The 23,724-nt window shown below is 43.9% G+C and overlaps 1 protein-coding gene and 1 non-coding gene across 3 annotated transcripts in view; both read right to left on the bottom strand.

Annotated features, from left to right (window-relative positions):
• Positions 1 to 17,575, bottom strand: part of SLC9A8 (solute carrier family 9 member A8) — a 79,113-nt gene extending 61,538 nt beyond the window's left edge. For both annotated transcript variants that reach the window (XM_004062341.4, XM_063702254.1), the window contains exons 1-3: positions 15,684 to 17,575; positions 13,446 to 13,627; positions 5,488 to 5,568 (exon numbers count right to left, since the gene is read on the bottom strand). In XM_004062341.4, coding sequence (XP_004062389.1) covers positions 5,488 to 5,568; positions 13,446 to 13,627; positions 15,684 to 15,709 — 289 coding nt within the window. In that variant the 5' untranslated portion in view covers positions 15,710 to 17,575. The remainder of the gene's footprint in view (positions 1 to 5,487; positions 5,569 to 13,445; positions 13,628 to 15,683) is intronic.
• Positions 584 to 645, bottom strand: LOC115931763 (U7 small nuclear RNA). Its single transcript, XR_004068218.1, has one exon. It is a non-coding gene; the product is annotated as a U7 small nuclear RNA (small nuclear RNA).
• Positions 17,576 to 23,724: the final 6,149 nt, after the last annotated feature.

Below are 23,724 nucleotides of genomic sequence, written 5' to 3'. Positions count from 1 at the left end.
AACTCCTGACCTCAAGGTGATCTGGCCACCTCGGCCTCCCAAAGTGCTGGGATTACAGGCATGAGCCACTGTGCCAGGCCCTTTTTTTTTTTTTTTTTTAATTAAAAACAATTTTTTGGCCAGGCACGGTGGCTCACAGCTGTAATTCCAACACTTTGGGAGACCAAGGTGGTGGATCACCTGAGGTCGGGAGTTCAACACCAGCCTGACCAACATGAAGAAACCCCGTCTCTACTAAAAATATATATATATATAAAATTAGGCAGGGTGCATTGGCTCACGCCTGTAATCCCAGCATTTTGGGAGGCCGAGGCAGGCGGATTACCTGATGTCAGGAGTTCGACACCAGCCTGGCTAACATGGTGAAATCCCGTTTCTACTAAAAATACAAAAAGTTAGCTGGGCGTGGTGGCAGGCACCTGTAATCCCAGCTACTCGGGAGGCTGAGGCAGGAGAATCACTTGAACCCGGGAGACGGAGGTTGCAGTGAGCCGAGATCGTGCCATTGCACTCCAGCCTGGGCGGCAAAAGTGAAACTCTGTCTCAAAAAAAAAAAAAAAATTTTTTTTTTTGGTGGGGGTACGGGGGCTTTCCAACAAAAACTGGAAAGCCTGCTAGAAAAATTCTAAAAGAGCTGTAACTGGCCAAAAGTACTATCCTTAAAAAACAAAAAGATTAAAATCTTTTAGTAGAAAACAAGAAGGAATAGAATTAAGTAAACAAATATGGTTTAAAAAGTTATGACAGGGGAGCACTTTTGTATATTCTATTTACCCAATGATTCAATCAAATCTAGTTTGTAAGTTAAATCACAGTTTTTCTAATCATCAGCAGTATTAAGGCTAAACTTTGGCAACTGAAAGTCAAACTTCCAGCCCTCCACTTATAACCCTAATCTGGCCTTTTCTCACTCTAAAATAAAGCATGATTTTTAGGGTTAGGGGGAAACTCCTGTCTTTGGTATTATTCAACAGAGGATGCTGGCCATACGCTTACAAGTATTTCATTTTCTTTTTCTTTTTTTTTTTTTCGAGATGCAGTCTCTATCTGTTGCCCAGGCTGGAATGCAGTGGCGCGATCTCAGCTCACTGCAACCTCTGCCTCCCAGGTTCAAGTGATCCTCCTGCCCCATCCTCCTGAATAGCTGGGACTATAGGCGTGCACCACCATGCCTGACTAATTTTTGTTATTTTTAGTAGAGATGGGGTTTCGCCATGTTGGCCAGGTTGTTCTCGAACCCTTGACCTCAGGTGATCTGCCCACCTCGGCCTCCCAAAGTGCTGGGATTACAGGCATGAGCCACTGCACCCAGCCTCATTTTCATTCCTTACAAATTTTAGCCTAAAATATATACATGAATCAGCATTACACAGCCAGTAAAAAAATAAATATGGGCTGGGCACAGTGGTTCATGCCTGTAATCCCAGCACTTTGGGAAGCCAAGGCAGGCAGATCACTTGCGGTCAGGAGTTCGAGACCAGCCTGGCCAACATGGTGAAACCCTGTCTCCACTAAAAATACAAAAATTAGCCAGGCATGGTGCTATGTGCCTGTAATCCCAGCTACTCGGGAGGCTGAGGCAGGAGAATCGCTTGAACCCAGGGGGCGGAGGTTGCAGTGCGCCAAGATCGTGATTGCACTCCAGCCTGGGTGACAGAACGAGACTCTGTCTGAAAAAAAAAGATAAATAAATAAATATGTGAACTCAACTAATACATGGAAAGGACAGAAAAAATGATATAAACTCAAACTATATAAAGTCATCTAATACATATGGACATGTCTACACATGGACTGGAAGAGAATGAAACAAGATAAAAATAATTGTCAATAAACAGGATTTTTCTTTTTTCTATATATAGTAGTTGTTTAACTGTGCAAAGGAAATTAGTTTTTAAAAGGCCCAAACAACAGAATTCCATAAAGTATAGAAAGTATCCTGAAAGCTTTGAACAGGGGCCAAGGAACTCTTTAGAACTTCAGGTTGACACTGTATTTTTATAAAGAATGAAAAGTGGCCAGATAGACACTCATTTAAAAATACAGTAAAGTAGAAGGAGGGGACATGTGCTTTTGGAGTGCAGATGGTCCTTTTCTATACTGAGAATTTCTTAGGAACGCTGAACACCTAACTATAAAGCAAAAGACCAGTAATGTCTCGAAATGACTGCAAGCTACAAAGCAACTTCTGGCAGGAGAGGAAAATTTATCCCTGAAAGAATGAAAACCATACTTTCTCTGGCAACTTCTTCTAGATTCTTTTTTGGCACAAAAGTTGGAAATTCTTGAAATGGTAGATATCTCAATATTTTGTTACACTTTGCTCCAGCTGGGGAAAAACGTTTTCCTTCCATTTCTTTAGCTTTATGAAATACAGAATTACTTTGATAGCTATGTCAGCATTTACAAATTCTAACGAAATGTCTTCTAACAAAATTTTAAAAAAGTACTTTCTGGACCTCAGCACTCTCCCTGGAAGTGCTCTTGGGTTTCCAGTCAACTGAGTTAGCAAGTAAGCATTGAAAGCAAGACTACCTTTCCATCAGTTCTCCCAAGACCTGGCTATTCAGGCTACAATTATTTCTGCAACATCAGTGAAGAAATGAACCTTGTAGATGGAGAGCTCTGGCTGACTCCCAACACCATTCCACCCCACTCCCAATTGAGGTCGCCAGGTGGTCAGAGTTCATCCTGCAACTTTTGGTGCCAGAAAGAAGAGGAGGTCCTCTCTCCCACTGCAGTTACTGCTTTAAGGGCTTACCACACCAAGAGCCTGTCTGAGAGCAGATCAGAGTACCACAGCAAGAGAGCCTGCCTGACAGCGAAGCCGGGGAAAAGGGATTCACTGCTGAGGCATGGAGAAGAACTGGGTCCAGGAGACCTGATTCAGCTAAGTCTCAAGCTAATACTACCTGTAGTTTTGCCAGTTACATGAGTCAAGAGGTGAGCGCCCCTACCCCCACCAATTTTTTTTGTGTTTATTTGTTTGTTTTGAGACAGAGTCTTGCTCTGTCACCCAGGCTGGAGTGCCCTGGCGTGACTGGAGCTCAATGCAACTTCCGCCTCCTGGACTCAAGTGGTTCTATTGCTTCAGCCTCCAGAGTAGCTGGGATTACAAGCACCCGCCACCATGCCCAGCTAATTTTTCTATTTTTAGTAGAGACAGGGGTTTCACCATGTTGGCCAGGCTGGTCTCGAACTCCTGGCCTCAGGCGATCCATCCACCTCAGCCTCCCAAAGTGCTGGAATTACAGGCGTAAGCCACCGCGCCTGGCCAATTTATTTTCTTTTGAATTGGGTTTTGTCCCTTGAATGGAAAGAGTTCTATGTTAGTTAAGATGCTTTTAGTTGCAAGTAAAAGAACCTAGACTAAAAATGGCTTAAACAATAGTTGTTGGTTTTGGTTTTTTTCTTTATTCCAAGTCAACAACAGCTAATAGATGTTTATTATCTCATATAAAAGGTAGCACTAAGATAGGAAGTTTCAGGGCTATCAACTCAACAAGCAACAATGCTATCAATAATCTGGGATTCCCATCTGTCCCCTTGGCAATCCTTAGCATTCTGGCTTTTGTCTTTGAGCCACAGTAGTTGCAAGATGGCTACCAGTCCACTAGGCATCACACCCTCATTCAGCAGCATCAAAGAAATGAAGAGGAAATTTCTCATTACTATCTGAGAGGAAAACATTTTCCAGGACCCACTACCTCATCACGCTTCCCCTTGGCGTCACTGGCCAGAACTGGGTTTCACACTGCCTTGCCGCCTCCACCCCTCTCAACTAATGATTGGCAGAGAAGAGTGAAATTAACATGATGGCAAAGACCAGTCTTGACTTGGAGGGGCCCATCTTCCTTGAGCACACTGTGGCAAGATACCTGATCAAATTTGGGGTTCTATTTTCAAAGAAGAAGGGGGAAATGACTCTTTGGTAAGCCACCAACAATGTCTGCTCTAAGTCCTAATAGAAGCACTGGTGTTCAGCAAGCTGCAGTTACCCAAACATTCAAGAAACATGAGGAGCTTGAAATTCCAAACGAAATTATAAGAATTATCATTTTAATTTTCATGTGTATAATATCTAAATACACACCAACTATAATTTTGATAACAAATTTATTTAAGAAGCTATAAAACTGACCACACAACTGTAAATTCCTTGGAGTAGTTCTTAAAGCCTTTACCGAATGTCCCAGAATTATGGGTATTAGTCACATAGGTTCTTTTCAATATGCCTAACAGCAGAAAGGAATGTTAATGAGCAAGGCTCCTATTCTTAGAGCTCTATGACTATCTTACTAGCTAAGGTTGTTAGAATCTACCAAGATATATTGCTAAAAAACATGCTAAAAACAGAACAAGAACTTTTTGAGTAAAACTGGTTTTGAAACCTGTACTCAAGGTCAACACTATCCAGTGGTGCCCATTCCTTAAAATACGGCATCACCTGGAGGTCATAAGGCATAAATGAGATAGATGACAATGTGAAGCCTCACAAGCCAGGATCTGGCACTTAGTACTGAAGTCCAGGGAAAATACAGGAGAGTCTGAACCAAGGTAATAGGACTGCTGGGGTGATGGGAGGAGGGGGAGGCTAGTGAACAGAGTCTAAACAATCATTTCCAAAGCTAACCTAAACAATAACTATCTTGTGAAAGAATTACTACTCCACTAAAGATCTACCAGGCAATGAAAGTTAATTTCTAAACATCAGCAGTGATCAGGAAAAATTAAATACCATCAGTAGGCAAGTAGAAACTAGTAAAAGTGACAGCAATATAATAAACTGATAAAAAGCTTTGGCTGACCTTAGTAAGACTTTATTTACTGTGCCTTACATGTCTCCACCCACATTTTAGCCTTGAACTTACACTTACAGAAATTCCCCACTTCTTCACTAACCACTTCAATGAACTTGTGTGTGCATTCGCACCTGTTATTACACGGGTTCATTCACTGCAACTAGATCTCAACAGTTAATTGGCACAGGAAACAAAACAGAAATGTAAGTAGGGTAGAGCACAATGCTCTCTGAAGACTTTAGACCTGACTCTGGCATTAAGTGAGCCATTTCTTCCTCCTAAACTGTAAAGTCAGAGTCCCTTCTGTCTATAAAATTGAGTGATTCTATGAAGTGTCATTGCTTACCTTAGTTGAGCTGGATGTCAGCCTAGCCTAGCAGTAGAGGTCAATGTTCCCCAAGGGTAGTTCTACCAGAAGCAAAAGGCTAAGAAAGGGCCTTTGAGCTGTACAGAGCTGTATGGCCTTTGGGCTTCTACATGACCTTTAGGAGGTCACTACCCTTCTTGAGCCCCAGTGTCCTCATCTGTAAAATGGGATCATAACACCCTTAGGGCAGGTTGCAGCGAGGATCAAATAAGATCAGGGATGTGATGCATCTCTTGTGGTTCCTGGCACTAAAGAGGCACTCAAAAAATGGTAGTTATTGTTACTGCTTTTATTATGGAATCACCAATACACACTTACCTAAAGAAACAACAGCAACACTCTCTGGCAAGAAATGTAATCTGTATCGGATCAGTAAATGCACCAATATGATGCAGATAGCTGTGGAAAAAAAAATAATACAATGTTTAAAAAAAAACACCCAATTCTGAATGATAAACACCAAGTTCAAGTCAGTGGTTATTTCTGGGGGGGTCCTCATAGAAATGGACAATTGGAATAACACAGTGAACTTCAGCTGTGTTTTTCATGTCTCATTTCTTAAACTGGAGGTACATTTACAATGTTTATTATATTTTCTCTATACTTCTTTGTCTGCCTGAACTAGTTTGTTTCCCAGTAGTTACTGGAAGAGGAACAGAAATCTAACTTTTTTGAGACAGAGTCTCACTGTGTCATCCAGGCTAGAGTGCAGTGGTATGATCTAGGGTCACTGCAGTCTCAACTTCCCAGGCTCAGGTGATTCTCCCATCTCAGCCTCCCAAGTAGCTGGGACTAGAGACACATGACACCACACCCAACTAATTTTTTTGTATTTTTAGTAGAGATGGGGTTTCGCCACATTGCACAAGCTGGTCTCCAACTCTTGGGCTCAAGCAATCCACTCACCTTGGCCTCCCAAAGTGCTGGGATTACAGGCGTGAGCCACAGTGACCAGCCAGAAACCTATTTTTTTATATAAGCTGTTAAACCTTATACAATTATTTAAAATTATTCAAATTTTTCTGATTCTGAGAAATGGTCTTCAACTTTTTGGAAGTGATTATCAACTGGAACACTATATGGTGAAGAGGAAGTCAATGAAATCAATCACTTTTACATAAATGTAACTGCAACAGATTGCATTGACACAAATTATTTTGCCATCATGTGACTGGCTCTTAACATAGAGGGAAGTAAGGGTTTTACAAACAGGAAAAAGTAAATGGTTTGGTGGCAAGAACATCAGAGATCTGAATATGGAACACTCCTGCTCCCCAGCTGGGTGCAGCTGTGTCCTGCCATTCCCATCGGCTGAGGGCTTCCCATGAGCCATGAACTAGGCTGAACACCCCAAATACTCTCTCATTTAATCCTCCAACTTCCCTCGGAATTAGCTGTCATTACCACTATCTTCTCTGATTACAGATCAGAAAACTGAGGCTTCTAGACATCACAGCCCCTGTCACACCACTGGTAGGTGCTGCAGTACTGAGCCAGATTCCAAATCTGTGCTCTTAACCACAGCATACCCCACCACCTCCCACTTGGCTGGATGCCTTCATTCCTCAACCTCCAAAACAGAATAATGTCTAACTTTCCTCACAGAGGTGTTGTTATGAAAGAAAATAAGAAGATGTAAAATAAAACTATTTGAAAGGGATATTTCTGCCCCGCCGAACCCCCCGGCAAAAAAAATGGGTACTTCACAAAAATTATTCCTGAATGTAATTTCCTAATCCAAATGTTAGCGTGCATGTCTTTCTTTTACTGGGCACCTAGATGGTATACCAGCTCATCAACCACAGTATTAACAGGACTAACATTAATTTTGTTATTTTTTTCAAGGAAATGTTTAAACAATCCACATGCCTGTTAACTGGTCACCCTCAGAGGCTGCATTGACAAATTAGGTTTCTTTAATCCCACCAAAAAACACCAGGTGGCCAGAGTGTTGTAAATGTAGACATTTTGTCCTCTTTTCATTCTGTGCTTTAAACTATCAATCTGTGGTGTTATTTTTATATAAATATTTAACCTAGTTAGAAATCCTACATTAAATACTAATGGCAAGAAAAAAGTTTCAGTGCATAAACATAACATGTGACTAATGAACATGCCCAATGTCTAGACAAAACAAAAAACGGCAAATAAGCACATAAGTGGACAGAAAATAGACCAAGAGAGTTGAACCAGTTTCTGCTCTTCCTTTGTACCAAGCTAGATTTTTAAAAATTTAAGTTATTCTCATAAATAGATCAAACAACTCTTTGCGGCTTTAAGAGCAAAAGTGGAAACTATTAACAGAAAGAGTTAATATAAGGCTCATCAATGCCAGGTAATAGCCTTTAGCCATTAAAAAGAATAAAGTCAGAAAAGACAATCCATAGAAGGGGAGAAAATATTTGCAAATCATATATCTGATAAAGGTGTACTATCCACAATATATAAAGAACTCTTAAACTCAACAGCCAAGAGACAAACACCACAGTTTTTAAACGGGCATAGGACATGAATAGACAAAAGATGCTCAACATCAATAGTCACAAGGGAAACTAAAATCAAAATACAATGATTCACTGGAAGGACATGTAAGATTTTTTAAAAAATACAGTGAGGGCCTGGTGCGGTGGCTTACACCTGGAATCCCAGCACTTTGGCAGGCCGAGGCAAACAGATCACCTGAGGTCGGAGCTCAAGACCAGCCTGGCCAACATGGTGAAATGCCATCTCTACTAAAAATACAAAAATTAGCAGGGTGTGGTGGTGCGCACCTGAATCCCAGCTATATGGGAGGCTGAGACAGGAGAATCACTTGAACCCAGGAGGTAGAGGTTGCAGTGAGCCAAGATCATGCCACTGCACTCTAGCCTGGGAGACAGAGCAAGATTCCATCTCAAAAAAACAAAACAAAACAAAAATACAATTTCATATCCACTAGGATAGCTATAATTTTTTTTTTTCCCTGAGACAGAGTCGCACTCTGTCACCCAGGCTGGAGTGCAGTGGTGCAATCTCAGCTCACTGAAACCTCCACCTCCCAGGTTCAAATGATTCTAGTGCCTTAGCCTCCCAAATAGCTGGGATTATAGGTGTATGCCACCACGCCCACACCCAGCTAATTTTTTTGTATTTTTAGTAGAGACAGGGTTTCGCCACATTGCCAGGCTGGTCTCGAACTCCTGGCCTCAAGTGATCTGCCCGCCTCAGCCTCCCAAACTGCTGAGATTGCAGGTATGAGCCACCACGCCCAGTCTATCATTTTTTTAAAACCAGAAAACAAGTGTTCGCAAGAACATGGAGAAACTGGAACCCTTGTAAAATGGTGCAGCCCCTGTGGAAAACATTTGTCAGTTTCCGAGAAAGTTAAACATACAGTAACCGTTTGACTCAGCAATTCCACTTGCAGGTATATATCCAAAAGAAATAAAAACATTTATCCACACAAAAGCCTATACACAAATGTTCACAGCAGCAGTATTCACAACAGCCAAAAGGTAGAAACAATCCAAATGTTCACTGATGAATGAATAAACATCATGTGGCATATCCATACAGTGGAATATTACTCAGCCATAAAAAGGAATGCAATTCTAACATATGCTATAACATGAATCTTGAGAACATTATGCTAAGTAATAGAAACCAGACACAAAAGGCCACATATTATATGGTTTCATTTATATGAAATATTCTAAATAGGCAAATTCCTAGAGACAGAAAGCAGAATAGTGGTTGCCAAGGACTAGAAAAGGGAGGGATGGGAAATGACTGCTTTTAATGGTTTTCTTTTGGGGTGATGAAAATGTTCTGAAACTAGATAGTAGTGATAGCTGCACAACATTGTGAATGTACTAGATGCTGCTGAACTGTACATTTTAAAGTGGTTAAAATTGTAAATGTATGTTATGTATTTACTACAAAAAAAAAAGAATGCGGTAGACAGAAAAAACACCAATACAATGATCTCCAAGACATTCTGTGAGATGAAAAGGCAAGTTATGGGACCCCATTTATGTCAAAACAAATTCGCAACTCCAAACATGTATTATTTGTGTTTCTACATGTACTTACGAATATACATCTGTATATGCAAAAACAAGCACGTTTTCAAGTACACTTGGAAAAAAACCGAGCAAGAAAGGGCAAACACTTCTGTGTGGTATGGAGGGTGTGCTTTCAATTTTTCATGCCTGGAGTAATGACTATGGAAAATATATAAAACACATATCAATCATAATAACTCCATTAAGTTTCAAGGCCCATAAAATGTATGTGTCAAATAATGTTAATTGTTAATCTAGTGTAAGTAAATAACAATGATTCCCCATTTTTTCTTGTGGAGTCAAAGATCAACAACGGTTAAATGCAAGTCAACTGATTTCAAGCTTCTAAAAATCAAAAGTAACTACAGAGTTTTGTCATCCCTTCTCAACAAAGAGGAACACACTGTAATCCTGTCATGTGCTTACAGGACACAAAAGTTACCATTTCATTTGAATTAACTAAGAGAGTAACAAAAAGTGGCAAATGAATTCCAGGTCAGGAGTTCTGAGGTCTAGAATAAACTATGGGCTAATTTCCCTTAATGCACTTGAATTCATTTATTCATGAATTAGCAAGTTACCTAATAACAGCAATTTTTAAAACACCATCAGATTTACATTGTTTGAACTGGGTGTGGTGGCTCATGCCTATAATCCCAGCACTTTGGGAGGCTGAGGCAGGTGGATCATCTGAGGTCAAGAGTTCAAGACCAGCCTGGCCAACATGGCGAAACCCCATCTCTACTAAAAATACAAAAATTAGCTGGGTGTGGTGGCGGGCACCTGTAACCCCAGCTACTTGGGAGGCTGAGGCAGGAGAATCACTTGAACCCGGGAGGCAGAAGTTGCAGTGAGGTGAGATCATGCCACTGCACTCCAGCCTGGGCAACAGAACAAGATTCCATCTCAGGGGAAATAAAAAAAAAAAAAAAAAAAAAAAAATTCAATGTTTGGATATCTAATCAGAAATAAAATAACATGCAACAGGCAAACAATGCCTTAAATTTACTTAAAAAGAAAGCATCATTCTGTTTTGGTAATACATGCTAACCTCCACATAAGCAGAGACACTAACTCATAAACTATCAAGAATCTGATTAGGTGAAAATGAAAGCCATCTAACACTGGTGTGACTCTAGAGTCTAGGTTTATAATCTGTTTGGAGAGGGCAATCCAAGAGAAATATACAGCAAGTTCAGCCTTTCTGGCCCCAAAGATGTATTAACACTGGGCAGGATTTTGCCTGGTTTAAAAAGTACATTATAGAAACCTGTTTTGTGGTCTTTTGTTCAGCTAATCTTAAATGCTCCACGCCCTGGAAGTTACTTTAAAAGTCATATTATACTTTTCAATTTCCCTTAAAAAAAAAGTGATTACAAAAGTTGTTTTTTTTTTTCCAGGCCCGCCTTTTATATTGTCTAACATATCAAATTGACAGCAGTGTAAATAGACTAATAATACTCCTTAATCCTGAAGGAAGACTTCAGCTACTAAAGATTTCTTAATCAAGAAAAGAAATGCTTTTCTTCTTTGTCTTCGACTACTATCACAAAAGAAAAAGAGAATAAAACAAAAGAGAGTCCTTCATTGTTGAAGTAATCCCCTAGAAATAGAATTCAACTACATTTACAGGGTAAAAAATTACCAGGGTGTATTAAATCTATATGAGACATTGTATACTTCTGGTCTGTGTACTTTTTCAGTATCGGTTTAAAAGTCTCTAAAACTATGACAGACAAGGATGAGTCCTAGGATTTCAAATAAAAAGACCGTATTATTAAAATCTTTTATTTTTTGTAGGGACAGAGTCTCACTATGTTGCCCAGGCTGGTCTCAAATCGCTGGCCTCAAGTGTATTATTAAAATTCTTTGACCACTCACCAGAGACAGAATATAAATGTAAGAGAAGTTATACTTTTCCTTAATAAACAGTCCTAATACACATCAGAGAAATAAAAAAAACAGTTGCACCTTTTAACTTTCTGAAAAGACCTAATCTCATTAGGAGTATGACTTTGGTATCATTAAAGAAAAGCAGCAAATGAAATGCTTGTTTCACTTTCAAACAAGAATTTGTTTTTGTTTTTTTTGGGGGTGGGGTATGGAGTTTCCCTCTTGTCACTCAGGCTGGAGTGCAGTGGCGCGATCTCAGCTTACTGCAACCTCCGCCTCCCGGGTTCAAGTGATTCTCCTGCTTCAGCCTCCCGAGTAGCTGAGATTACAGGTGCCCACCACCACGTCTGGCTAAAATTTTTTGTATTTTTAGTAGAGATGGAGTCACCATGTTGGCCAGGCTGGTCTCGAACTCCTGACCTTAGATGATCCACGCAAAAGTGCTGGGATTATAGGTGTGAGCCACGGCGCCCGGCCAAACAAGAATTTGGACTTGGCCGGGCGTGGTGGCTCATGCCTGTAATCCCAGCACTTTGGGAGGCCGAGGCAGGTGGATCACGAGGTCAGGAGATTGAGACCATCCTGGCCAACACAGTGAAATGCCAACTCTACTAAAAATACAAAAAATTAGCTGGGCATGGTGGCAGGCACATGTAGTCCCAGCTACTTGGGAGGCTGAGGCAGGAGAACGGCGTGAACCCGGGAGGCGGAGCTTGCAGTGAGCCGAGATAATGCCACTGCACTCCAGCCTGGGCGACAGAGCAAGACTCCATCTCAAGAAAAAAAAAAGAATTTGAACTTGGGTCAAACTCAAAGCTATTTATTCCTTAGCTAATCAAAAGTGGTTGTGTAATTTCAACTGGATTTCTTTTTTGTCTGTTTGTTTGTTTGTTTTTTGAGATGGAGGCACACTGGGAGGCATTTAAGTTTTTGTCTTTTATCTAAACCTCTCGACTCGTATCTGGTAACCTGGTTATCAGTCTCTAGTCTTATATCAGCCCAGTATGACAACCACTTGACTTCTCTATGCTGAAATTTCCTCACACACTAAAAGAGAAGGTTGAACAAAATTAGTTTTTTGGGTTTTTTTGTTTTTTTTTTTTAAGACAGTGTCTCACTCTGTCGCCCAGGCTACAGTACAGTGGCACGATCTTGGCTCACCGCAGCCTCCGCCTCCCAGGTTCAAGCAATTCTCCTGTCTCAGCCTCCTGAGTAGCTGGGATTACAGGCACATACCACCACGCTGAGCTAATTTTTGTAATTTCAGTAGAGACAGGGTTTCACCATGTTGGCCAGGCTGGTCTGGAACTCCTGACCTCAAGTGATCCATCTGCCTTGGCCTCCCAAAGTGTTGGTATTACCAGCATGAGCCACCACACTCAGTCCAAAATGAGGTTTTCAGAGAGTGAATGCATTTAATCAAAAATAGTACGTAACTAAATTAACAATACAGGTGGTGCATAGATATGGCAAAAGTCATGACCATGGTTAATGAGAATGACAGAGGTTAAGGAAAACAGGGTGCTGGGGCAAGGGTTTCTGCTCTTTCAATCAGCAGCAAAACCATTAAATAAAATTCACATGGAAGTCTAATAAATATGAACACAAAATGCTGCTCTGATTGAAGCCAGGAGCAGGGGGTCAGATATTCTCCCATCTGACTCCTCCCACCTCCTGCCACCCCACCCTCTGCTCCTTCATCCCCCACACAGGCGCATACTCCTTTGAGTAGAACTTGAAATCCATTAAAATAGATGTTCAAGATTCTTTTTTTTTTTTTTTTTTGAGACAGTTTTACTCTGTCATCCAGGCTGGAGTGCAGTGGCGTGATCTTGGCTCACTGCAACCTCTGCCTCTCAGGTTCAAGTGATTCTCGTGCCTCAGCCTCCTGAGTAGCTGTGATTACAGGCATACGCCACTACGCCTAGCTAATTTTTGTATTTTTAGTGAAGACAGAGTTTCACCATGTTGGCCAGGCTGGTCTTGAACTCCTAACCTCAAGTGATCCACCCAAGTCTCCCAAAGTGCTGAGATGTCAGGCTTGAGCCACCGCGCCAGGCCTCAAGATTCTTTCTAGGCCAAAATTTTTTTAATCCTTCTTTCAAAGGCTAAGATATTACATCAAGAGCTCTTCAGAACTTGCTAAGCACCATGATTTTATAAAGAAGAGAGTTTCCTGTTAATGATGTTATAAACTGATCATGTTCCCTCAGTGTTTGATATGAAAACCAAATGGGAGGAAGACTTGACAGTCAAGAGTAGTGACAGGGTTAAACACACAAACCGAGCACACAGACACTGGGGATGGCAGATGATGGGGATGACAGTGTCCATATTCACCTAGGACAAGGAGGCTGAAGAAAATGGTCATGCCGCTGGACTGCTCCTCTTGCTGGGCCTGCTCCCCTGTCTGCACGGGGAGGATGGGCTTGCCAGGGGTCGGGAGCACCAGTTTCGTCGTGACAACCAGGGTGGTGTGGAGGGTGACATTGAAACCCTCATGAGTTGTATTGGGGAACCTCCTGGAGGACATAGAAAGCATAATTAGATAATGGAAAAGGGTCCCAAAACATCAATTCACACACCTCACGCCAGAAAGAGAAGCTGTCCAAGAACTTTATGGGATTCAGAAGTCTTTAACAGGCAGGCCTTCGAGAGAAACTTACTAAGAAAATCCCTGCCTGCACAGCACAAGGGTACCAGTGGCCTCTGGTGCTTTTGAATACAGCCACTTAGAGGACAAGAACGGTAGGGAATCAGAGCTAGTATAGAAACGAAATGCTGCCTGCTCTTTGGCAAATACTGGGGGATTTAAAGGGAGGCAAACTGGAGTCTCATCACTTTCCAAGGTCCAACACTGTTTACTTAGCACCTTTGTTTCTCCAATTTACATTATTTTCCTGGCATTATTTCTGCAAGTTGAAGAAGCCACCTGAATTTGCCCAGTTGTTGATCTGGGCATGCCCTACCCTACTTTACAAAATCCCTCTCAGATTTCAAACGGCTCAAATGTCACCTCCTATTACCCCATCTTACCACACCCGAATTTACCCACTCCACTGCGTATGTTCCCACAGGTCTTTCACACTGTGCTGGGATTGTGAACTACTACAATATTGCTATAATAACTGTTACTGTGACTACAAAAGTTATTATTTTCTGAGCACTGCTTTATTCCAGGAACTAGGTAACACACTACCTCTCATTTAATAGGTATAACATGTCTGATTGGGTATGATTACTTTCCGTTTTTTACTCATGCATAACTAAGGCTCAGGGAGGTTGCAAAACTTCACCAACATCTCGGTTAGTGGCAGAATCAAGCTGAAAACCCAAACTTGAAATCGCTGGGCTATATTGCCTCTTTTATTTTGTGCTGCTGAGGCCGTTTAGTGTCTGGGATGGAGCAGCTGCTCAATAAATAACTGATTACATGAAATGACCCCCACATGGCCAAGAAATATATTTGAAAAGTTATCAGGTGAAGGACTCCAGTATCAATGAAGGGGTTCCTTATTCATCTTCACATACTCATTCCACAAACAGTGATAGGGCATCTACAATCTGCAACAGACTCTGCCCTGCAGGTATGGAGATGACTTTTGGACTTGCCCAAAAGTACCTGGAGGACACAGCCCGTCCTTCCCTATCTTCCCTTGTCCAGCTAACCCCCTTCCTCTCTACATCCATGCTGCCTGTCACTCAAAAGCACTAAACTCTTTCTTGAGCCAGGCCTTTTGAACCTGATGTTATTTCTCCTATCCCTCCTTCTGGTCATTCAAGTTTCTGCTGAATGTCACTTTTTCCTGAGTGGACTCCCCAACCCTAACTCTATTTTGCTTCCTTCAGAACACTTAACCCATTCATGCCAGAGGTTGCAATTTTTAGAACTGCAGACATGTGAGAAAAATCAGACCTTGGCGATGACCTTGAGCAGTAGGATATAAACAACTCCCACATGCTTAGCGTTCCAATAATGGAACACTAGGCACAAAAAGGGTTAATTAATCACGATCTGAAACCACCTTGACTAATTATGGTCTTCTTTTCCCACTAAAATGGAAGCTCCCAGAGAGCGGCTCCTGGTCGGCCTCCTTTCCTACCACCTGCCCAGGGCCTGGAATTGAGTAGATGGCTAACAGTTAATGACTAAATGAAACTTAGTGAAGGAGAAAGACATGAAAACTGATTGTTACAGAGGAGGCGACTGGCTACGTAGGAGGTGGGTGTGGAGAACCCGGACGACTTCCTGGAGAAGGCGGAAGAGGGCTCAGTAACCATGAGATTACCGAAAACTGGGAAAGTAAATATGGGTTGTATTTTCCGCAAGACGGCTCTCCGGGCCTGCGCTGGGCAGCAGATTCCCAGCTCGAGGGACCGACCTCCAGGGGAAAGCAAGGCCCACCTGGGCCCAGGCCCGCCCATCCCGCCCTCCTCGTAGGCACCGGCTTGGTCAGTCCTGGCCAACCAGCAAAAGAAGCTCCGCCTTCCGGGGCCGGAGGGCGGCCTGAGGCGCTCGCTGTCACCCGCCGGGGCCCAGCCCCGCCGCCTCCGCCGCCCGGGAAAAAGCCCACTCACTCCTCTTCCGCCATCTTCTCCCCCATCCTGCGGAGCTTCCAGGACCACCGAGTTCGGAGCCGCGGGGCTAGCAGGACCCGCTTTTGCTTCCGGCTTCCGCTGGAGGCGCGGGCGGGCGAGCGGGAGGCGGGGCCTCGGCCGCGCGAGGGCGGCCCTCTGTCCCTCCGTCTCCGTGGCCCGAGGGTGGGAGAAAGCGCGTGGGAGGATTGCTTCTTAGTCTCTCCCGGGGCTTTCGGGACGCTTGTCCGGCCTGGGCCACATGACCACCTGGGACCGAGAGATTCCGGCTTTTCCCGATCACAGGGCGGGGACGTTTTGGGGAAACTCCTCTGAGGTCACTGTGACTCACCCTGAGGGCAAGCAAGCACCCTCCACCCAGTGCCCTCGACTTCGCTGTGCTAAAAGAGTTTGAAAAAGGATGCCCAGCCTGCAGCCTAAGCGGAGAGACCCCAGGGGGACACTTCCCCAACCCGAGCCTTAGTTTCCTTCGGCTGTGGAGAGGAATAACCGCCTGGACTTGGCAGGACTGTGCAGCATTCCATCTGTAAACATGTGTTGAGTTCAGACTATATGCCTAGCGTTAAAATGGATGCTGATGATCTAGGGGTGGACCATTCATTAAGCAGTTCATTGATTCACCACATGCTTAGTAGATGCTTCTATGTGCCTAGCAGTGACCGGTGGGGTGGGGATGCAGGGAGGAACTAGGTGAGGTGAGAGGGGTAGGTGAGACCCCCATCGGGAGGACTGGGGCTGAGGACTTTGAACTTTATTGGCCGCTTCTGTTGCTACCTCCCTTCCTGATCCAAGGCACTCTATCTCATCTGGATAATTGCAACGGCTCCATTCAGGGTCTCTGACTCACCCCTGTTCCTTACGGACTTCCACACAGCAGCTGGAGTGATCCCTAAACTCATCACTCCTCTGCTTAGACCCTCCAATGGCTTCCAATCTCCAGAGGAAAAAAAAACTTGGGGAATGTACAGGACTCAATCCTGCCCCCTTTTCCCCTCTGAAGTGTGTGGGAGGGGGGCATGGGGCTCTATATCTCCCCTCCCACACACTTTGACTTTCCATTATTGTCCCAGACTCACCAGGAATACTTCCACCGTTGCACTTACTGAGCCTTTATCTAGAATGCTCTTCTTCTGGGTAGCTCTTTGGCTCCCACCTCTCCTGCGTTTGGCCTTTTATTTAACCCTTATCTTGTGTGTTAGACCTCCTTGACCACCCTACTTAAAATCCAAGGCCCCCCACCTTCTAAACTATTTTTCCACATGACACCTAACCTACCATATGTTTTACTCATACACTTGTTTGTTACCCATCTCCCTCCATGAGAACGGAAGCTTCATGAATGCAGAAATTTTTGTCTGTTTTGTTCTCCATTTTATCTGCAATGCCTACAACAGTACCTGGCACATAGTAGACACTCAATAATAAATAATCATTGAGTAAATAAATCAGTTAATTCTAGCACACCTAGAAGGGTTTTGAACTGAGAAGTAACCTAAGCTTTGCTGCCTGTTGGGAGTTGACTGGGGGTTGGCGAGAGAGAGAGGATGGAAGCCCCAAAGCCAGCAAGGAGGCTTTTGCAATAATCTAGGTGACAGCTGATGGCAGTCTGGATGAAAGTAATACGGTGGAGGTGGCAGGAATGGTCGGACTCCTGGACGCATACTGAAGACAAGGTTTGCTGACGGACTATGGCGTATAAAAGAGGAGTTAAGCATGGTGTCAGGGTTTTGGCCCCGAGGAACTGGGTAGAGAAGAAATCTGGCTCTAACCTTGGGTTCTCCATCCTCTGCAGTCTCGTAAGACTGCTAAAGCTGACTGAGAGAATGTCATCAGGATCCACCAATGTTTATTGAGTAATAATAAACTTGCTTCCTTCCTGCAGGTGTGGTGTTGGGCTATTGTTTCCTTAATTCTTTACATAGCTTTGAGGTAGATACCATCATTATCCACAGACATAGAGAAATCAAGGCACTTGCCTGCGGTCCCACAGCTAGCAAATGACAAGGCTGGGATTCAGGCACAGAGCCAGTGTTTTTAAACCAGTAGCCCTGCTACTCTCCACTGCCTTAATTTCTCTGGCTCTTAAATGGGACTAATAACCTACTCTCCTCCGTTAGCACACAGCCTGGTGGGAATGACCTGGTCTACAAAGGATTGAGAGTGGGGTTCTCTCTGGCCACACTTGTCAACTGAGGGCTTGAGGCTACCATTTTCTACCAGCACCAATAAACCCCACATGGCTGGAATTCGCCAAGCTGGAAACTCCACATAGCTGGAATTCACTACTCTTCTCTATCCGTTGTCTTGCCTACTGCCCTTGGCCTCCTCTGGGCCTACCACTAACCATGAGGCTGCAGAGAACATGCTCTCATGCCCATGGATGAGTCCTTGGCTCTTCTCACCTATTCCTGAGAATGAATCTAAAATCCCTGGTCCTTCCCCGAGGAAGGTAAATAAAGCCATTCAACATGCAGTTTCTGGGCTCCAATGCTGTGTCAGGCCGAGAAGGAGGCAGCATAAGGCACCACAAATTCTGGTGCCAGACAGTGCTGGTTCCCAACCCCTCCTCAGGACCTACAGTCTCCGTGACCCTGAGAGGCTACAGCACCCTCAGAGCCTCAGGGCCCCCTCAATTTTTTTTCTTTTTTTCTTTAATAACGCTTCTCTTTAGAAGACTGTTACAAGATTAGAGAGAAAACTGCCGTTGCTCTCCGTTATCTCTGCCTAGACAGCTCTGCCCGCTACCTCCAGTCTTCTTGTTATTCATGTCTCAGCTTAAATGTCCCCTCCTCAGGGAAGCCCTCCCTGACCAGCCTCTGTAAAGAGTCAGACAGTAAATACTGAAGGCTTTGTGGGCCTTACTATCTCTGTAGCAACAAATCAACTCTGTAGTGCATGCAGCATAAATAATATAAATAGGCATAGCTGTGTTCCAACAAAACTTTATGGATACTGAAATTTGAATTTTGCATTACTTTCACATGTCATGAAATACCATTCTTCTTTGGATTTTTTTTTTTTTTTTTTTTGAGATGGAGTGTCTGTCGCCCAGGCTGGAGTGCAATGGTACGATCTCGGCTCATTACAACCTCCACCTCCCAGGTTCAAGCAATTCTCCTGCCTCAGCCTCCCAAGTAGCTGAGACTACAGGTATGCGCCACCATGCCCAGCTAATTTTTGTATTTTTAGTGGAGATAGGGTTTCACCATGTTGGCCAGCATGGTCTCAATCTCTTGACCTCGTGATCCGCCTGCCTTGGCCTCCCCAAGTGCTGGGATTACAGGCATGAGCCACCAGGCCTGGCCTGTTGTTGTATTTTAAGATGGAGCCTCACTCTGTCACTCAGGCTGGAGTGCAGTGGCACGATCTCGGCTCACTGCAACCTCTGCCTCCTGGGTTCAAGCGATTCCTGCTTCAGCCTCCCAAGTAGCTGGAATTACAGGCGTGTGCCACCATGCCCAGCTAATTTTTGTATTTTTAGTAGAGACGGGGTTTCGCCATATTGGCCAAGCTGGTCTCAAACTCCTGACCTCAAGTGATCCACCTGCCTCAGCCTCCCAAAGTGCTGGGATAACAGGCATGAGCCACTGTGCCTGGCTAAGAATTTGATCTTTAATGCTTTTATTAAACAGGGAATCAAATTGGTTACCATGTGTATCAGTCAGGATTCAATCAGAGAAGCAGAACCAAAAGGGGATATATTTTAAGAGCTTTATGGCAAGGAATTGGCTTAAAACAACACAAATGAATTATCTTATAGTTCTGTAGGTTAGAAGATAAAGATTTTCACTGGGCTAAAATCAAGGTGTTGGCAGGGTCACATTCATTCTGGAGGCCCTAGGGAAGAATAAACTTTCTTGCCTCTTCCAGCTCCTAGAGGCTGCTTGCATCCCATAGCTCATGGCCCACTCGCTATCTTTAAAGCCAAGGACTGCCTCACCCCATGCTCTGCTTCCGATTCTGACTCTCTTGTCTTCCTCTTCCTCTTTCCCTCCACCCCCCCTTTTTCTTTTTTGAGACTGAGTCTTGCTCTGTCGCCCATGCTCAAGTGCAGTGGCATGATCTCTGCTCACTACAACCTCCGCCTCCAGGGTTCAAGCGATTCCCGTCTCAGCCTCCCAAGTAGATGGGGTTACAGGTGCCCACCACCACACCAGCTCATTTTTGTAGTTTTAGTAGAGATGGTGTTTCACCATGTTGGCCAGGCTGGTCTTGAACTCCTGACCTCAGGTGATCCACCCACCTTGGCCTCCCAAAGTGCTTGGATTACAGGAATGAGCCACTGTGCCCAGCCCTTCTTTCTCTTATTAGGACCCTTCTGACTACATTGGACCCACCTACATAATCAGAATAATCTGCCCATCTCAAAGTCAGCTGATTAGCACCCTATTTCCATCTGCAATCTTAATTCGTCCTTGCCCTGTAACATATTCACAGGGACCAGCAATTAGCACGTGGCCATCTTTGGAGGGCCATTATCCTACCCACCACACCATAGGAAAAATAAGATCTGTTGGACTTCTCCTCATGTATATTTTTTTTCTTTTTTTGAGATGGAGTTTCACTCTTGTTGCCCAGGCTGGAGTGCAATGGCACAATCTCGGCTCACTGCAACCTCCGCCTCCTGGGTTCAAGTGATTCTCCTGCCTCAGCCTCCTGAGTAGCTGGGATTACAGGCATGTGCCACCACACCCGGCTAATTTTGTATTTTTAGTACAGATGGGGTTTCTCCACGTTGGTCAGGCTGGTCTCGAACTCCCGACCTCAGGTGATCTGCTCGCCTTGGCCTCCCATAGTGCTGGGACTACAGGCGTGAGCCACCACACCCAGCCCTCTTCATGTATTTTTGCTATTTATTATCATTTCATATTGATTTATACATGGGAACGAGTGGGGCATAATTTCTTTAATACCTTTGGATGCTAACATTTTAATCTGGCCCTGGCCACTTAGCACGTAACAGGCACTAGAATTACTAAGCAAAAATAGAAAATCTGGGCTTGGAGAATTCAGTGGAGTCAGGTGTAATTCTCTGAGAAAGTTTGTGAAAAAAATCCAGATTCCAGGCCATGCATGGTGACTCACAGCTGTAATCCCAGCACTTTGGGAGGCTGAGGTGGGTAGATCACCCGAGGTCAGGAGTTCAAAACCTCCTTAATCCTCACCTGCCTTGTGTCCTCCCCACTGTCCCCACCCTAAGACCTGGTGACCGACAGAAACACTTGCTTCCTTGCCTTACTTTTTTTCTTTCTCCCTTTAAAAAAAAAATCATAGTTTTGGCCGGGCGTGGTGGCACACACCTGTAATCTCAACTACTTGGGAGGCTGAGGCAGAAGAATCACTTGAACCTGGGAGCCTAGATCGCACCACTGCACTCCAGCCTGGGCGACAGAGGGCGACTCCATCTCAAAAAAAAGAAAAGAAAAAAGAAAAGTTGCAGAAAAGGAGAAAAGTAAAGGTCATCATAGTTTACCACGGAGCTCAGCTGTGAATGGCATTTACATAGTCACAATAATGTAGACTGTAAATGTCAATCTCACAAGAATAACCATATAACTATATTGAGAGAATAAAGGATGGGAAGGGTCTCTGCATGGGCTGGGCAGGTGAGGGGAGGGAAAGAGGGCAGAACCCTTATTGCCCAGAGTGGGAAAGCAGATTTTACTGAAAACAGAAAAACTAAGAAGTGGCGATAGAAGCATGTTATTCCAAGACATGGAGTTAAATACCCGAAAAATCAGCTCAAAGTGATTGTCTTTGGGGAGGCAGAAATGAGAGGAGAGAGTGAAGTGGGGATTCCTATTTTTAGAAAATTTGACTCTTCAATTTATGTGCATGTATGACCTCAATACAAATAAAATTTAAACCAAGAAATAAAAAAGGACAGGAGTAACGTATTGAAATATTGTTTCGATAATGGTTATTTCTCAATTGTGGGTCATGGGTATTGTTTTTCCTTTTGCTTATTTGTATTTTTAATATTTTTTCTGCAAATGACACGTCATTTGAAATGTAAGTAAATCCCTTTGACACTGTGCTTATGACCTGCAACACTCAGTGACTGCCAGTCATCTTTCATAAACTAGAAACAGACCAGCTTGTCATATTTATTTCAATACAGAAAGTCAAGGCCGTGGGTATTTTGATCTTTCTGTCTTGATGCTGCCTCACCTCCCTGTTCTGAGTCACCAGCCCTGTGGATTCTTCCTCCTCCACCCTCACCCGCTTTGTGTCCTCCACACTGTCCCCACCCTAAGACCTGATGACCGATAGAAACACTTGCATCCTTGGCTTACCTTTTTTCTTTCCCCCTTTAAAAAATATCATAGTTTTGGCTGGGTGCAGTGGCTCACGCCTGTCATTCCAGCACTTTAGGAGACCGAGGCAGGAGGATCACTTGCACCCAGGAGTCTGAGGCCAGCCTGGGCAACATAGTGACACCCTGTCTCTATTTTTATTTTGTATTTATTTATTTATTTTTGAGACGGAGTCTCGCTGTATTGCCAGGCTGGAGTGCAGTGGCGTGATCTTGGCTCACTGAAACCTCTGCCTCCCAGATTCAAGCAATTCTCCTGCCTCAGCCTCCCAAGTAGCTGGGACTACAGGTACTAAAATATGATTTTTTAAAAAAAATTAAAATAGGCGAGGTGCAGTGGCTCACGCCTGTAATCCCAGCACTTTGGGAGGCTGCAGCAGGTGGATCATGAGGTCAAGAGATTGAGACCATCCTGGCCAACATGTTGAAACCCCGTCTCCACTAAAAATACAAAAATTAGCCGGGCGTGATGGTGTGCACCTGTAGTCCCAGCTACTCGGGAGGCTGAGGCAGAAGAATTGTTTGAATTCGGGAGGCAGAGGTTGCAGTGAGCCGAGATCATGCCACTGCACTCCAGCCTGGCAATACAGCGAGACTCCATCTCAAAAATAAATAAATAAATAAATAAATACAAAATAAAAATAGAGACAGGGTGTCACTATGTTGCCCAGGCTGGCCTCAGACTCCTGGGTGCAAGTGATCCTCCTGCCTTGGCCTCCTAAAGTGCTGGAATGACAGGTGTGAGCCACTGCACCCAGCCAAAACTATGATATTTTTTAAAGGGGGAAAGAAAAAAGGTAAGCCAAGGATGCAAGTGTTTCTATCGGTCATCAGGTCTTAGGGTGGGGACAGTGTGGAGGACACAAAGCGGGTGAGGGTGGAGGAGGAAGGATCCACAGGGCTGGTGACTCAGAACAGGGAGGTGAGGCAGCATCAAGACAGAAAGATTAAAATACCCACGGCCTTGACTTCCTGTATTGAAATAAATATGACAAGCTGGCTTGTTTCTAGTTTATGAAAGATGACTGGCAGTCACTGAGTGTTGCAGGTCACAAGCACAGTGTCAAACGGATTTACTTACATTTTCTGCTTCTACTCCTACCTGCCTACCACAGTCATGAGTGTTGCAGGTCACAAGCACAGTGTCAAACGGATTTACTTACATTTTCTGCTTCTACTCCTACCTGCCTACCACAGTCATGCATCACCTAAGGACAGGAATCCATTGTGAGAAACATGTGGTCAGGCGATCTTGATGTGCGAACATCCTAGAGCAGACTTCTTCAAACCCAGATGGTGTTGCCTATGACATACCCAGGCTTTTATGGTATGGCCTATTGCTCGTAGGCCACACACCCGTACGGCATGTTACTGTACTGGGTACTGCAGGCAATGGTAACACAATGGCAAGTTTTTGTGTGTCTAAACATATCTAAACACAAAAAAGGCACAGTAAAAGTACCATATTATAACCTCATGACACCACCATTGTATTTGTGGTCTTTGACCAAAATATCTGTATGTCTGTAGCTGTATTTACCTTACAATGACAGTGCAAGCAGTCTTTTTTTTTTTTTTTTTTTTTTTTTTGAGAGACAGGGTCTCATTCTGTCCCCAGGCTACAGTGCAGCTGTGGGATCACAGCTCCCTGCAGCCTCAACCTCTCTGGCTCAAGCCATCCTCCTACCTCAGCCTCCCAAGTAACTG

Source organism: Gorilla gorilla, chromosome 21 (assembly GCF_029281585.2).
Source record: "Gorilla gorilla gorilla isolate KB3781 chromosome 21, NHGRI_mGorGor1-v2.1_pri, whole genome shotgun sequence".
In the NCBI taxonomy this organism is placed as follows: Eukaryota; Metazoa; Chordata; class Mammalia; order Primates; family Hominidae; genus Gorilla; species Gorilla gorilla.
The sequence above is the reverse complement of the archived record's forward strand: the minus strand, read 5'-3'. Positions and strand labels throughout refer to the sequence as shown.